The sequence below is a fragment of the Megascapheus bottae genome, chromosome 3, assembly GCF_031878675.1.
Source record: "Megascapheus bottae isolate mThoBot1 chromosome 3, mThoBot2.hap1, whole genome shotgun sequence".
NCBI lineage: Eukaryota > Metazoa > Chordata > Mammalia > Rodentia > Geomyidae > Megascapheus > Megascapheus bottae.
In genome coordinates, this window is record NC_143511.1 from 37,693,809 (window position 1) to 37,706,733 (window position 12,925).

Sequence of the window (12,925 nt, forward strand, 5' to 3'; positions counted from 1 at the left end):
AAGGAAGTAATAGTTTAGGTGTAGCCATTTATGTTTATGGATGCTTTTTTTGTTGTTGTTGAATAAAAGTAAATCAGTGGTCATTGCTAAGCAATATAATGTCACTTAGTACTTCACATATTTTTATATTTTTTTAATTTTATAAGCATTATTCCATTCATCCAAAAAATATACAGGTAATAAAAATATTTGTTTACAACCAAAATTTTTTCTGAAGCTATAATCTATTAGATAAGGTTTCTTCTCTCCCCCCCCCCCCCCCCAGCCACCATCATGGGGCTTGAACTCTGGGCCTGGGCACTGTCCCTGAGCTCATCATCTCAAGGCTACCACCCTACCCCTTGAGTCACAGTGCCATTTCCAATTTTCTAGTGGTTAATTGTAGATAAGAGTTTCAGGGTCTTTAGTGTGGTCTTTAGTGTCTGGGCTTTGAACCACAATCCTCAGATCTCAGCCTCCTGAATAGCTAGGATTATAGGCATGAGCCACCACACCCAGCTAGATAAGATTTTTCAAAGATGCTTTATATCTGCAAACCAAAACTGTTCCATTTGTACAATTCATAGTTGCTTTCCTGTGTGCTTTTCTAAAACAAACAAAAAAATTCTCTTGCTAAGTTGTATTTATTTTTGTTAAATATTATAAGCTTAGAAAAAAGAAGGCCTGATGTGAGATTTGAAATATTGTCTCATATATAAATTATAAATGCTGTCATATATAAATTCCAAGAGCTCTTCTAATAAGGGATTAGTTGAGACATCTTAAGCCGTATAGAAGCTGAGTCTCATACTGTGATATGTTAATGCTTTAATTTTATAAGTTTAATTTCATAGGTCTTACCAAATTGATGTGTTATTTTCTATAGATTTCCAGTACCTATCTAGAAAGCAATTGGCCTATACGGGTGAGTTATTTTATTGATATGTTGCAGTTCATTCTGGAAATTGAGAAACTTTCACTGTGTGTATTAATAAGAGTAAATTTTTAATAACAATTATATTATCATTTAATTTTGTAAAGTACTACTATAAATACTTGTATTTTTAAATTTAGTATTTTGTATTTAATTTGCTTAGCAATTTATTTATTGTTTACCTTACACAATATTAAGTACTTTATATCTAAAAAATGTACAGATTTATAAGAAGTTCTTAATTTTTTTTTTAATAGTTTTCAGCCATTGATAAACTTGGACAGAATATTGCTGTGGCCGGCAAGTTTGGTTTTGCACATTACTCTTTACTCACCAAAAAATGGAAACTTTTTGGAAACATTACTCAGGTTAGTCTTTTTGAAATTAAAATCCAATTTCACAATTATAAGCACTTTAAAAAAATATATATATATATGTAAGTGATATTGGGTAATATTGATAAGGAATTTTGATACAGTACTTGATAATTTCACAAAGGATCTTTTGTTAAAATCATTGGCTTGTTTTTAATATTTAAGGTGGGTAAAAATAATTATTTAGGGTTGAAAATGTGGCAAAGTGGTAGAGTGCTTGCCTCGCAGGCACGAAGCCCTGGGTTCAATTCTTCAGTACCACATAAACAGAAAAGGCCAAAAGTGGTGCTGGTGACTTAAGTGGTAGAGCATTAGCCTTGAGCACAGAGAGGCTCAAGAACACAGCCTAGACCCTGAATTCAAGCCCCAGGCCCAGAGGAAGGGGGGGGTTAGTGGGGAAGGGTCTTTAGTTTGAAGATTTAATGTCTTTAAGGTTGAAGGTAACATTCTTATCAGGCATGATAAAAGTTGAAATCACTCACTATGATGTGATAAACACATGCATGTGTGTACACACACAGTAGACTTTACAAGAATCAAATGAGGAAAAGAGAAGAAAATGAACATATAATAGGAATAGGTATCTTTTGTGTAACAGGCACTTGGAGGTGCTTTTACATGAATCCCAACATTCATCTTTACAACATTGCAATAAGGATCATGCTATTACTATTTGATAAAAAATAAATTAGAATTCAGTCATGAATCTGATGAGTAATAAAGCAAAAATTTAAACCATAATCCTTTAGCTAGAATGATGATAATATCTAGTAGTTATTTTTTTAATGTTTAGTTGTACAAAAGGATTACCATTCAATATGTCATTTTGTAAGTACAGTGAATTCATTTTGATTGCTATTGCCTCTATTATTCTTCCCTTCCATCCCAGCCTCAATTCTGCTATTTTGAATAGTGTATTCCGTTCCTTACAGAAATATTTGTTTGTTTTTCTGTTATTCTTGCCCTAGATCTTGCACTCAGGGATTAGGGCTTTTGCTTGACATTTTTACCTCCAGGCTGGCATTTTGTTGGTTAATTGGGTGTAGAGTCTTGGACTTTTCTGATTGGTCTGGGTCTGAAACAAGATTCTCAGATTTGTGATTACAGGTGTGAGCCACTTCACCCAGTTTAGAAATGTTTGTTGTTGTTGTTGTTGTTGCCAATCTCTGGGATTGGGCACTGTCCCTGAGCTTCTTTTGCTCAAGGCTAGCACTCCACCATTTGAGCCACAGCTCCACTTTGCTTTTTTATGTTTATGTGGAACTGAGGAATTGCACCTGGAGCATATCATGCATGCTAGGCAAACACTACCACTGAACCATATTACCAGCCCCAGAAATGTTTAAGATATGAAATATTGATACGGCTGCTAGAGTAATTATTGAAGAGAGAGACTAAAGCAGAAGAAATATGAGCTTTTGTGTCTGCTTAAGAATATTTTATGCTACATTCTTATAATTTCTGGTAACAATTAAGGTCATTACATTCTTTAATTTTCTTTTAAGGAGCAAAATATGATTGTGACTGGTGGCTTGGCATGGTGGAATGATTTTATGGTCCTCGCGTGTTATAACATAAACGATCGTCAAGAAGAGGTGAGTTGTTTTTCTTTTTCTCTAAGAAATAATTGCTTTTTATATTTTAGAGCGAAGTAATCTGTTGAAAATTGAACAAAACATTTTATCTTTTTATCAATACTTTAGCTTATTTTAGTGAATGGGAGTACTGTTCCAAGTTATTACTTATCTTCTTTTAAGTAACGGAACTTTTTACATTTTTTTATGCTAGCCCTCTGAAGTTAGAGGCTACTTGGCTACATAGTGAGAACTTGTCTTCAAAGAGAAAAAATGGTCATGAGTTTGGCCTAGTGGTAGAGAGCTTGCCTAGCATGCACAAAGACCTGAGTTTGATAGAAAAAGCCCGAAGTGGTGCTGTGGCTCAAGTGATAGAGCTCTAGCCCAAGGATAGTGTTAAGGCCCTGAGCTTAAGACCCAGGACTACCCCCCCCCCCAAAAAAAAATGTTTGTAACAATTTTAGCTTCTTAGATTTGCTATTCTCTATAAAATTTGATATTTAAAAGTAAAAATGCTTGTAAGAATGACTAGTCTTAAAGAGACTTTATTTATGCTGTTGTTTTGAGATCCCATATAAAGTACAAACATATTAGTCTAAAAGGAGCTTATGGGTTTGTTATTTTGTGGGGGGAGTTGGGCAGAGAACAGCGGAGAGTGTATGTGTGTGTGGTACATGTGTGATGGTCCTGGGGCTTGAACTCAGGGCCTGGGTGCTGGGTCCTCAACTGTTTTAAAAGCTCAAGGCTAGGGGCCAGGAGCATGACCTAGTGGTAGAGTGCTTGCCTAACATGCATGCAGCCCTGGGTTTGGTTCCTTGGTACCACATGCATAGAAAAGACTGAAAGAGGTGCTGTGGCTCAAGTGATAGAGCACTAGCCTTGAGGAAAGCCCAACAACAGTGCTCAGGCCTTGAGTCCAAGCCGCAGGACTGGCAAAAAGAAAGAGAGATGGGGGAGGGGGGGAGAGAAGGAAAAAAAAAAAAGCTCAAGGCTAGAGCTTTACTACTTGAGCCCTACTTTCAGCTTTAGGAGGCTAAGTGGAGATAAGAGTCTCACGTATTTTCCTTCCTGGGCTGACTTCAAACCACCTTCCTCATCTCAGCTTCATGAGTAGCTAGGATTATACATGTGTCTCCAGTGCCTGGGCATGTCTCATAGTTTTGATAGCCATGTTTTGCCATGTGTAAAAAATGAACAAAATATAATTACTTGGCAAAATACAATATTTGACCCCCCAAAAAAGTCTGCCAAAATACAATTACTTGGATATTAAGGATAAATTTATAGATTAAAAAAATAGCATGACTAAAGTATTTAAGTATCCTTGGTTAACTATCTTGTTTTTATGATTTTCATTTTTGTCTCTTTTAGCTCAGAGTATACCTACGAACATCCAATCTGGACAATGCCTTTGCTCATGTCACCAAGGCACAAGCAGAGACATTACTGCTTAGTGTCTTCAGGGACATGGTAATTGTATTTAGAGCAGACTGTTCAATTTGCCTTTACAGTATTGAAAGAAAATCTGAAGGGTAAGTTATAGAATATATATATAATATATATCACATTTGTACTTATTTACCATAGTTCTTTTTTAGAATTTCTCATAGCATTTTGCTAGTCCTGGGCTTGAGCTCAGAGCCTGAGCACTGTCCTTGGACTTTCTCAGGACTAGAGCTCTACCATTTGAGCCTTAGCACCTCTTCTGTTTTTTTGTTTTGTTTTGTTTTCTATGTATTTGGTACTGAGGAATCGAGCCCCAGTCTTCGTGCATGCAAGGCAAGCACTCTACCACTAGGCCGAACTCCTGGCCCTATTTCTTACACTTTTATATTTGGTTTCAATATAAGAAATTTTTTTCTTTTTAATTATCTTTAAAGTAGCTATAGTGGGGTTACATTCAGCTCATCCTTTTATAAATTCAGTGCATCTTGATAAATATAATCCTTTTCATCATCCTTCCTTATCCCAATCCTACCCCTCTCCTCATTTTCTAAATTTTGTTGGAAATGAAAATGTACTGCCTCTTATGACTATATTCCCCCTTTCCTCTCTTCATATGTCTACCTGTAAGGAGCTTTATTCATGATAATGATGTAGTAGCTATGAAAGAAAGAGCCTGCACTAATATCCTCACTTTATTTGGTGGGATGGAAAGGTCATGACTAGAATAAAACCATTATGTATATTTTTGACATCCTTGAGACTAGTTAGTATCCTAATATTTTAAACTCTTGGAAAATCTGAAGTGGTTCAATAGCTTAAAGCTTTAGGAAACGGTGTCCTCAGCAGAGTCACATTTCCATTGCCCTTGATGGCTGTAGACTGGAACAGGACAAGGTAGAGGTCCTGCTACTTATGGCTTTACGTTCTTCTTGTTACCTCGTTAAATTAGCATTTACAACTACACCTTTTTAGTTTTATTTTGTTGTGAGAAATGTTAGTTTAATTGCCTTGAAGTAGAAATGTTAATTTAATTGCCTTGAAGTATGGTTTTGCTAAAGCAGCACAGTGATTGAAAAGTAAACCGGAGATGAAAATTAAGACACATTACCAGCCTAAGCAGTTAAATCTTTATCCTTTTACAAACCCTTAAATATATCTGTTTTTATAGCTTCTCCTTTGTTTTGTTTTCCTTCTCTACAATATTCATAATTTTCTTTTGCTTCTTATTCCCATATGTGTTCTTTGGAATTTTAAACATTGCTAATCGTTATTGGGGGATATTTAGAGATGAGAGAATAATAGTAAAAGACAATTATTTGGGCCTTGCATGGTCCTGAAATCTGTGATGCTACCATATTAGTAGCACAAAGGAAAGAAAAACAAAACTCTATTACCATTGTTATGAGGATTTCTTTTGTTTTTATAGTTCGAATACTACTGCTGGTATTCAAGTTCTTCAGGAGGTCTCCATGTCACGCTACATTCCTCATCCTTTTCTTGTAGTATCTGTCACTCTGACATCAGTGAGTACAGAGAATGGAATCACCTTGAAAATGCCACAACAGGTACTATACCATTATCAGAGCTCTTTGGAATTTACATCTCAGTCTTTAATATTTTAAGTTAATATTAGGAACTGTTTATTTGTTTAATATCAAAATACTTTCTACAATGTACCTTGTATGATGATATGATATATGTATGAGTTTTAGTGGCCAACAGTGGATTCTGCTTAACAGTAAATAATTACATGCATAATGAATTGTTCTTTTGTATACCAAAAGTCTAGATTACCAAGGCCAAATACCACAAACCTGTTATAATCTGGTCAGAGATTTCTATACCACTAAATTGCAATATAGAGAATGAATAATGAGTAAACAAAAAGGAAGAATTTCAGGCAAGGGCATAGTAAGGCCAGGGACAGTGCCCAGGCCAAGTTCAAGCCCCATAACCCACCAAAAAAACCAAAAAACAAAAACAAAACAAAAAAGTGGGTATTAGTAGAGCTAAGTTTGCTGGGAAGCCATCATGAGGATTAGTGAGTGGTTTAAGGGGAAATGGGAAGTAGAATTAATTTAGAATATGGATGGAAGACTCCATGATTATTTAAGGTATCATTCCATAGTTTCTGATGGATATAATCAAGTGCCCCTGGGACTTAAATTGCAGTTTCCTACTTTAGGAGTTTTTTCTATTATACCAGCACTTTCCACATTTCATGTCAACTGTGTCTACTGTCAGTGGAAAATTATTTGTAGATATACCATCTATAATCATGCTTACTTATCTTTTACTTCTTATTGAGGAATTTCCTTTAAACTCCTCACTTTATACAGTAATGGAAAATTGGACTACCTTATTAAAAAGTTTGGTTTGTAATAGCTTGTTTCTCTATTCTTTGAAACAAGAAATAATAATAAACAATTTCCATCCACATAATGACCCTAAAATATTCCCAAACAACTGTCATTCTTTGGCTTTACCTTCAGTCCTCATATCTGTCTCTGACTTTTCATCTATCGATTTATTCTACATCTCCTTACCTATCTTGGCCCTCTTCTGCAGACACTTACAATTTATTTTCCTTAAAATCTAGCTCCAGCTTTCTCTGTAGATTAGACCTTGGGACCAGATAATCCTAGCTGATTCAAAGAAGTTGAGTTGGGGGACCCGGAGTTTGGCCTAGTGGTTAAAGTGCTTGCCTAGCATGCACGAAGACTCGGGTTCGATTCCTTGGTACCACATATATAGAAAAAGCCGAAAGTGGTGCTGAGAGGCTCGAGTGGTAGAGTTCTAGCCTTGAGTAAGTCCAAGGATAGTGCTCAGGCCCTAAGTTCAAGTCCAGGACTGGCAAAAAAAAAAAAAAAGAAGTTGAGTTGAGGCAGGTCGTTCATTGATAATATTGGGGATGAAACTCAGGGCCTCCACCAGCCTCAAGGCTGGGGCTCTAACTTGAGCCATGTCTTGAGCTTCTTTTTGTTTTATTGTAAAGGTAGAGTCTCTGTTGCCAGCCTATCTGGGTTGCAGTTCTCTATTTGTATTTTTCTGTGTCCCTGGGATGACAGGCACATACTGCATCAGACAGCCATTGTGTTACCTGTGTAGCTCAGCACCACTACACCCAGCCATTAATGATAGGGAATCTCACAAACTTTAATGGCCAGCCTAGCCCTGAACTTCCATTCTCTAATCTCCCTTCCTAATGAGGTAGGATTACAGATTTGAGCCATCACACCTGGTAAAGAAAGTTGTATTTTATATAAGAATTCCAGTTAGGCTGGGAGTTTGGCCTAGTGGTAGAGTGCTTACCTAGCATGCACAAAGACCTGGGTTCGATTTCTCAGTACCACATACATAGAAAAAAGCCAGAAATGATGCTGAGGCTCAAGTGGTAGAGTTCTAGCCTTGAGAAAATCCAAGAACAGTACTCAGGCCCTGAGCTTAAGCTCAGGACTGGCAAAAAAAAAATTAAAATTAAAAAAAAAAAGAATTCCAGTTAAAAATGTAAGCTGGGTGCTAGTGACTCACTCCTATAATTGTACCTACTCAGGAGGTTGACATCTGAAGATCACAGTTCAAAGCCAACCAAAGCAATAAAGTCTTCTAGAATTTATCTCCCAATTCATCAGCAAAAATCTGGAAGTGGGAGGTATGGCTCAAGTGGTAGAGCACCAGCCTAAGTAAAAAAGCAGCCAGGCTCTGAGTTCATGCCCTGTACTTGCACTTAAAAAAATAAAAATAAATAAATAAATAAGATAGACCCGGATCGGTAGCTCACTCCTGTAATCCTACCTACTCACGAGGCTGAGATCTGAAGATCACGGTTCAAAGCCAGCTCGGGCACTGCAAAGCTGCACTACAAAGCCGTAACACTCTATATCTCTAATCACTAGAAAATGGAAATGGAAAATGGGCTGTGGCTCAAGGGGTAGCCTTCATGTGAAGAGCTCAGGAACAATGCCCAGGTCCAGAGGTAGGACAGTAGCTCTGAGCTGTAGAGCTCAGGGACAATGCCCAGGCCCAGCGTTCAAGCTCCACGACTGACCAAAAAAAAAAAAAAAGGTAACTGTTTTACAGCCCCAAAAGGCTGAGTTAGCAGTGATCACTGGTGTGTGAAACTTCACTACAAAGAAATCAGATCATCATACCCAACCATTATTAATCATAGCATCAGTAAAAAGTGGGAAAACCAGATATGCTATGTTTTCTGGGGTGATATAATATGAAGTTCATGTGAAGAATTATTACCAAAAACATTGAACCTAAATCAAGACAAGTGTTTAGAGTCATCTTTCATTCACAGGAATTATAGAGAGGATTACTCTAGGTTATACCACAAGGAAACAGAATGCAGGAGTATCTGTAGGAGAGCTATAAGGGAATAACATGGGCAAAAGGCCAAAACAACCAAATCCAATAGGTAAGCTAATTCATGAGGTAAATTAATCACTGTACTATAGAACAACAAGCCTGTAAGCTGTCTTGAGTCATATGTGTGCATGTTTGTTTTTCCTTTTCCTCTACTACCTAGCTGCATTTCGCTGTTATCTGAGTGCTATAGTTTTGGAAGAAGGGATTGGTACTTGGGTTGGGTTTAAGGCTTTGCACTAGCTGAGCAGTGCAGGTACACTATGTGAGCTATGCTGCTGGCCTCTTTGTGCCTGGGCTTGCCCTAGACCGAGACGCTCCTATTTATACTTCTCAAATGTCGGCTGCCATCTAGTTCCCCCCCCCCCATAATATGTATAGTAGGTGCATTATTTTCATAGAGCATTTCTATTCTAGCTCCATTCTGTTTTATCCATTAAGTAGAATATTAACCTTTTCCACTCATAGGATTTCCTAATCTTCTAAGTCCCACTTCATCCTTTAAATCTTTTCTTTGCTACATCAGCAAGATCATTGGACCTGTGTGTGTGTGTGTCTCGGTCCTGGTTGTGTGGCTTGGATTCTGGGCCTGGATGCTGTCCCTGAGCTGAAGAGCTCTACTGCCCTGCTCCTTAGTCACAGTGCTACTTCCAGTTTTCTAGTGGTTAATTAGAGGTAAGAGTCTCACAGTCTTTAGTGCCCGGCTGGCTTTGAACTGGCATCCGAACCTCAGGATCTTAGCCTCCTGAGTAGCGAGGATTACAGGCGTGAGCTACCATGCCTGGTTAGACTTTTTTTTAAAAAAAAAAACAACTTTATTTTTAATATGAAAATCTTTGACACTGGTATAAATTTTACATTTACATCTCAAACTAGATTTACCCATATTTCAAGTACTCATCGGTAATATATGGCTAGTGGCTACAATATAGACATCACGACTTTTTTTTAATTAAGTGGTTGTACAGAGTTACAAGTACAGTACTTCTTCAGCATCATCCCTTCTATTGTTTTCCTCCATTTTCCCCTTGCCCATCCTTGCCCTCAAGTTGATCTTTCAGTTTTATAAACTTGTCAAGTTCTTTGTTTCTTCAGGATAATTTCTTCTCTCAATTATTTGTTACCTGATATTATTAATTGGTTGTATTACGTTAGGCCTTGTTCCACCATAGCCAGAAAGCCTAGCAGAATGGCTATACCTAGTGCAGTCTCAGTATATATTGCTGCTTAATCTATATACTTTATGGATTGAGGTTGGGATGTATGAGCAAAAACCCATGAATTAGCATATAATTCTTTGTCTGGATTTCAGGCTCGTGATGCAGAGAGCATAATGCTGAATCTTGCAGGACAGCTTATCATGATGCAGAGAGATAGGTCAGGCCCTCAGATTCGGGAGAAGGACAATAAACCTAACCAAAGGAAACTTGTGAGTAAAGTACAAGTCTTTTCCCAGACATGAAGAATGTATGAGAGATGGGTGAAGGAATGAAAGATTTTTTTGTTGTTCATGTTAATTGAGGGCTTGACCTCAGGGCCTGGGTGCTATCCCTGGGCCTCTTTGTGCTCAAAGCTAGCACTCTACCATTTTGCCACAGAGCCACTTCTGGTTTGTGATCATTAATTGGAGATAAGATATCATTCAGGGGTCCGGACTTTGGCCTAATGGTAGGAGTGCCTGCCTAGCATACATGAAGACCCCAATTCAATTCCTCAGTACCACATAGAAAAAGTCGAGAGTGGTGCTATGATTCAAGTGGTGAACTCCAGCCTTGAGAAAGCCCAAGGACAGTGCTCAGGCCTGAGTTCAAACCCCAGGACTGGTTTAAAAAAAAAAGATATCAGTGGGGATTTTTCTACCTGGGCTGGCTTCAAACCCCAATCCTCAGATCTCAGCCTCCTGAGTAGCTAGGATGGTAGATGTGAGCCACCAGTGCCCAGCTGGAATAAAGGATTTTAAAAGGCCAAGCACCTGTGTCTCATACCTGTAATCCTTGCTAGTCAGGAAGCTGAAATCTGATGATTGCAATTTAAAGCCAGTCCAGACATGAAAGTTTGTAAGACTTTTTTTTTTTCTTTTTTTGTTTTGTTTTGTTTTGTGCCAGAGATGGGGCTTGGATTTAGGGCTTGAGCATCATCTCTGAGATTCTTTTTCTCAAGTCTGATGTTCTACCACTTCTGCCACAGTGCCACTTCCAGCGTTTTCTGAGTGTTTATTGGAAATGAGAGTCTAATAGACTTTGCTGCCTGGTCTGGCTTCGAACCATGATTCTCAGATCTTAGCCTCCTGCATAGTTAGGATTATAGGTGGGAGCTATGGGTGCTGGCTTTTGTGAGACTTATCTCCCGTTAATCACCAAAAAGCCAGAGGGGAGCTGTGGCTCAAGTAGTAGAGAACCTACCTTGAGCACAGATGCTAGGGATAACACCCAGGCCCTGAGTTCAAGCTCCATGCATGCACATGCACGCACGCACACACACACGCGCGCAGTGATTTCAAAAGGCGATTGATGCGATTTAGAAATAAAATATACACAGTTATTTTAAGATTAAGGGTATAAAACTATTTGTGAAGAGTGAAAGATAATATGACCCCATAATAAGCCTCACTTTCCAAATGTTATTACTTAGGCATTACTGGTTACAAATTCTAGTGAGAAAATGAGGATAAACTTGGTACTGTTTGTGGAATTGTTTTTGTTGTTACTTATAGATTTCAATGGATATGCTTTGAAAGGGAAGGTTCTATTATTTTCTCTAAGTTTAAATACATGTTCTACTTTTCCATAAATAACATCATACTATCATTTTGGAAGACCTATGAAAGAACTTAAGAACAATTCTTGTGTTCCTTTTCCAGCTGCCATTCTGTCCTCCTGTTGTACTTGCCCAGTCTGTTGAAAATGTGTGGACAACCTGTCGAGCAAATAAACAAAAACGCCACCTTCTAGAGGCCCTGTGGCTGAGCTGTGGTGGCGCAGGGATGAAAGTCTGGCTTCCACTCTTTCCTAGGGATCATCGAAAGCCTCATTCCTTCTTGTCCCAGCGGATCATGCTGCCCTTCCATATCAACATTTACCCTCTGGCAGTTCTCTTTGAAGATGCATTGGTCCTTGGTGCTGTTAATGACACTTTACTCTATGATTCTTTGTACACGCGGAGCAGTGCTAGGGAGCATCTGGAGGTGCTCTTCCCCTTCTGTGTTGTGGAGAGAACCTCCCAGATCTACCTCCACCACATTCTACGTCAGCTTCTGGTTAGAAACCTTGGGGAGCAAGCCTTGCTTCTGGCTCAGTCCTGTGCTGCATTACCATACTTCCCTCACGTGCTGGAGCTCATGCTCCATGAAGTGCTAGAAGAAGAAGCTACCTCACGGGAACCTATTCCCGACCCACTGCTTCCCACTGTGGCAAAGTTTATCACCGAGTTCCCCCTTTTCCTACAAACAGTTGTACATTGTGCTAGGAAGACTGAATATGCCCTGTGGAACTACCTTTTTGCAGCTGTTGGAAACCCCAAGGACTTGTTTGAGGAATGTTTAATGGCTCAGGATTTGGATACAGCTGCCTCTTACCTTATAATCTTACAGGTAATAATTCTCGTTTTACGAAAGGACAAGAATGAGCTTAAAATAAGAAAGAAGGAAATGCCGTTTTGACACTGTGATTGTATTTAAGGAATACTCACCTTCTTTATTTAGTTTGTATCTCTTCACATGGAAGATCTCAATCTTACCAAATAACCACAAGTTTCTTTGAAATTTATAAAGTAGCATTACACAAATACCTTATCCTGGTTTGTCTAGATTAATCTGTTTTATGGGTAAAACAGATCACTAAGTTCAGATTATCATTTTATATGATACTGAAGTTAATATATATAGTATATATGTAACATATTATACAAGAAATACTACATTAAATTGCTAAAATATATAAGAAACACTAACAGTGGAGAAAGTGTTGTTTTAGATATTGGTGCATTTCCCTGAGCTTCCCACAACAATAGATCCATTTCCTTATGGGAATTCTCATTCAACGAGGGTAGTGACATAATAGCCAGACTTTCCAAGAAGGCTTCACTCATCACAGGAATCACCCTCGTGACACATTTTTTTTTGTGGGTCATGGGGCTTAAATTTGGCCGGGGCGCTGTCCCTGAGCTCTTCTACCCTTGAGCCAAGCCCCACTTCTCATTTTCTAGAGGTTAATTGGAGATAAGAATCTCAGGTCCTTTTGTGCCTGGGC

The 12,925-nt window shown here is 38.4% G+C and overlaps 1 protein-coding gene across 4 annotated transcripts in view; it reads left to right on the top strand.

Annotated features, from left to right (window-relative positions):
- Positions 1-12,925, top strand: part of Ric1 (RIC1 partner of RAB6A GEF complex) — an 87,070-nt gene that overhangs the window by 62,670 nt on the left and 11,475 nt on the right. For all 4 annotated transcript variants that reach the window (XM_090329946.1, XM_090329943.1, XM_090329945.1 and 1 more), the window contains exons 13-19: positions 866-904; positions 1,171-1,281; positions 2,793-2,882; positions 4,233-4,393; positions 5,734-5,872; positions 9,991-10,107; positions 11,539-12,267. In XM_090329946.1, coding sequence (XP_090186072.1) covers positions 866-904; positions 1,171-1,281; positions 2,793-2,882; positions 4,233-4,393; positions 5,734-5,872; positions 9,991-10,107; positions 11,539-12,267 — 1,386 coding nt within the window. The remainder of the gene's footprint in view (positions 1-865; positions 905-1,170; positions 1,282-2,792; positions 2,883-4,232; positions 4,394-5,733; positions 5,873-9,990; positions 10,108-11,538; positions 12,268-12,925) is intronic.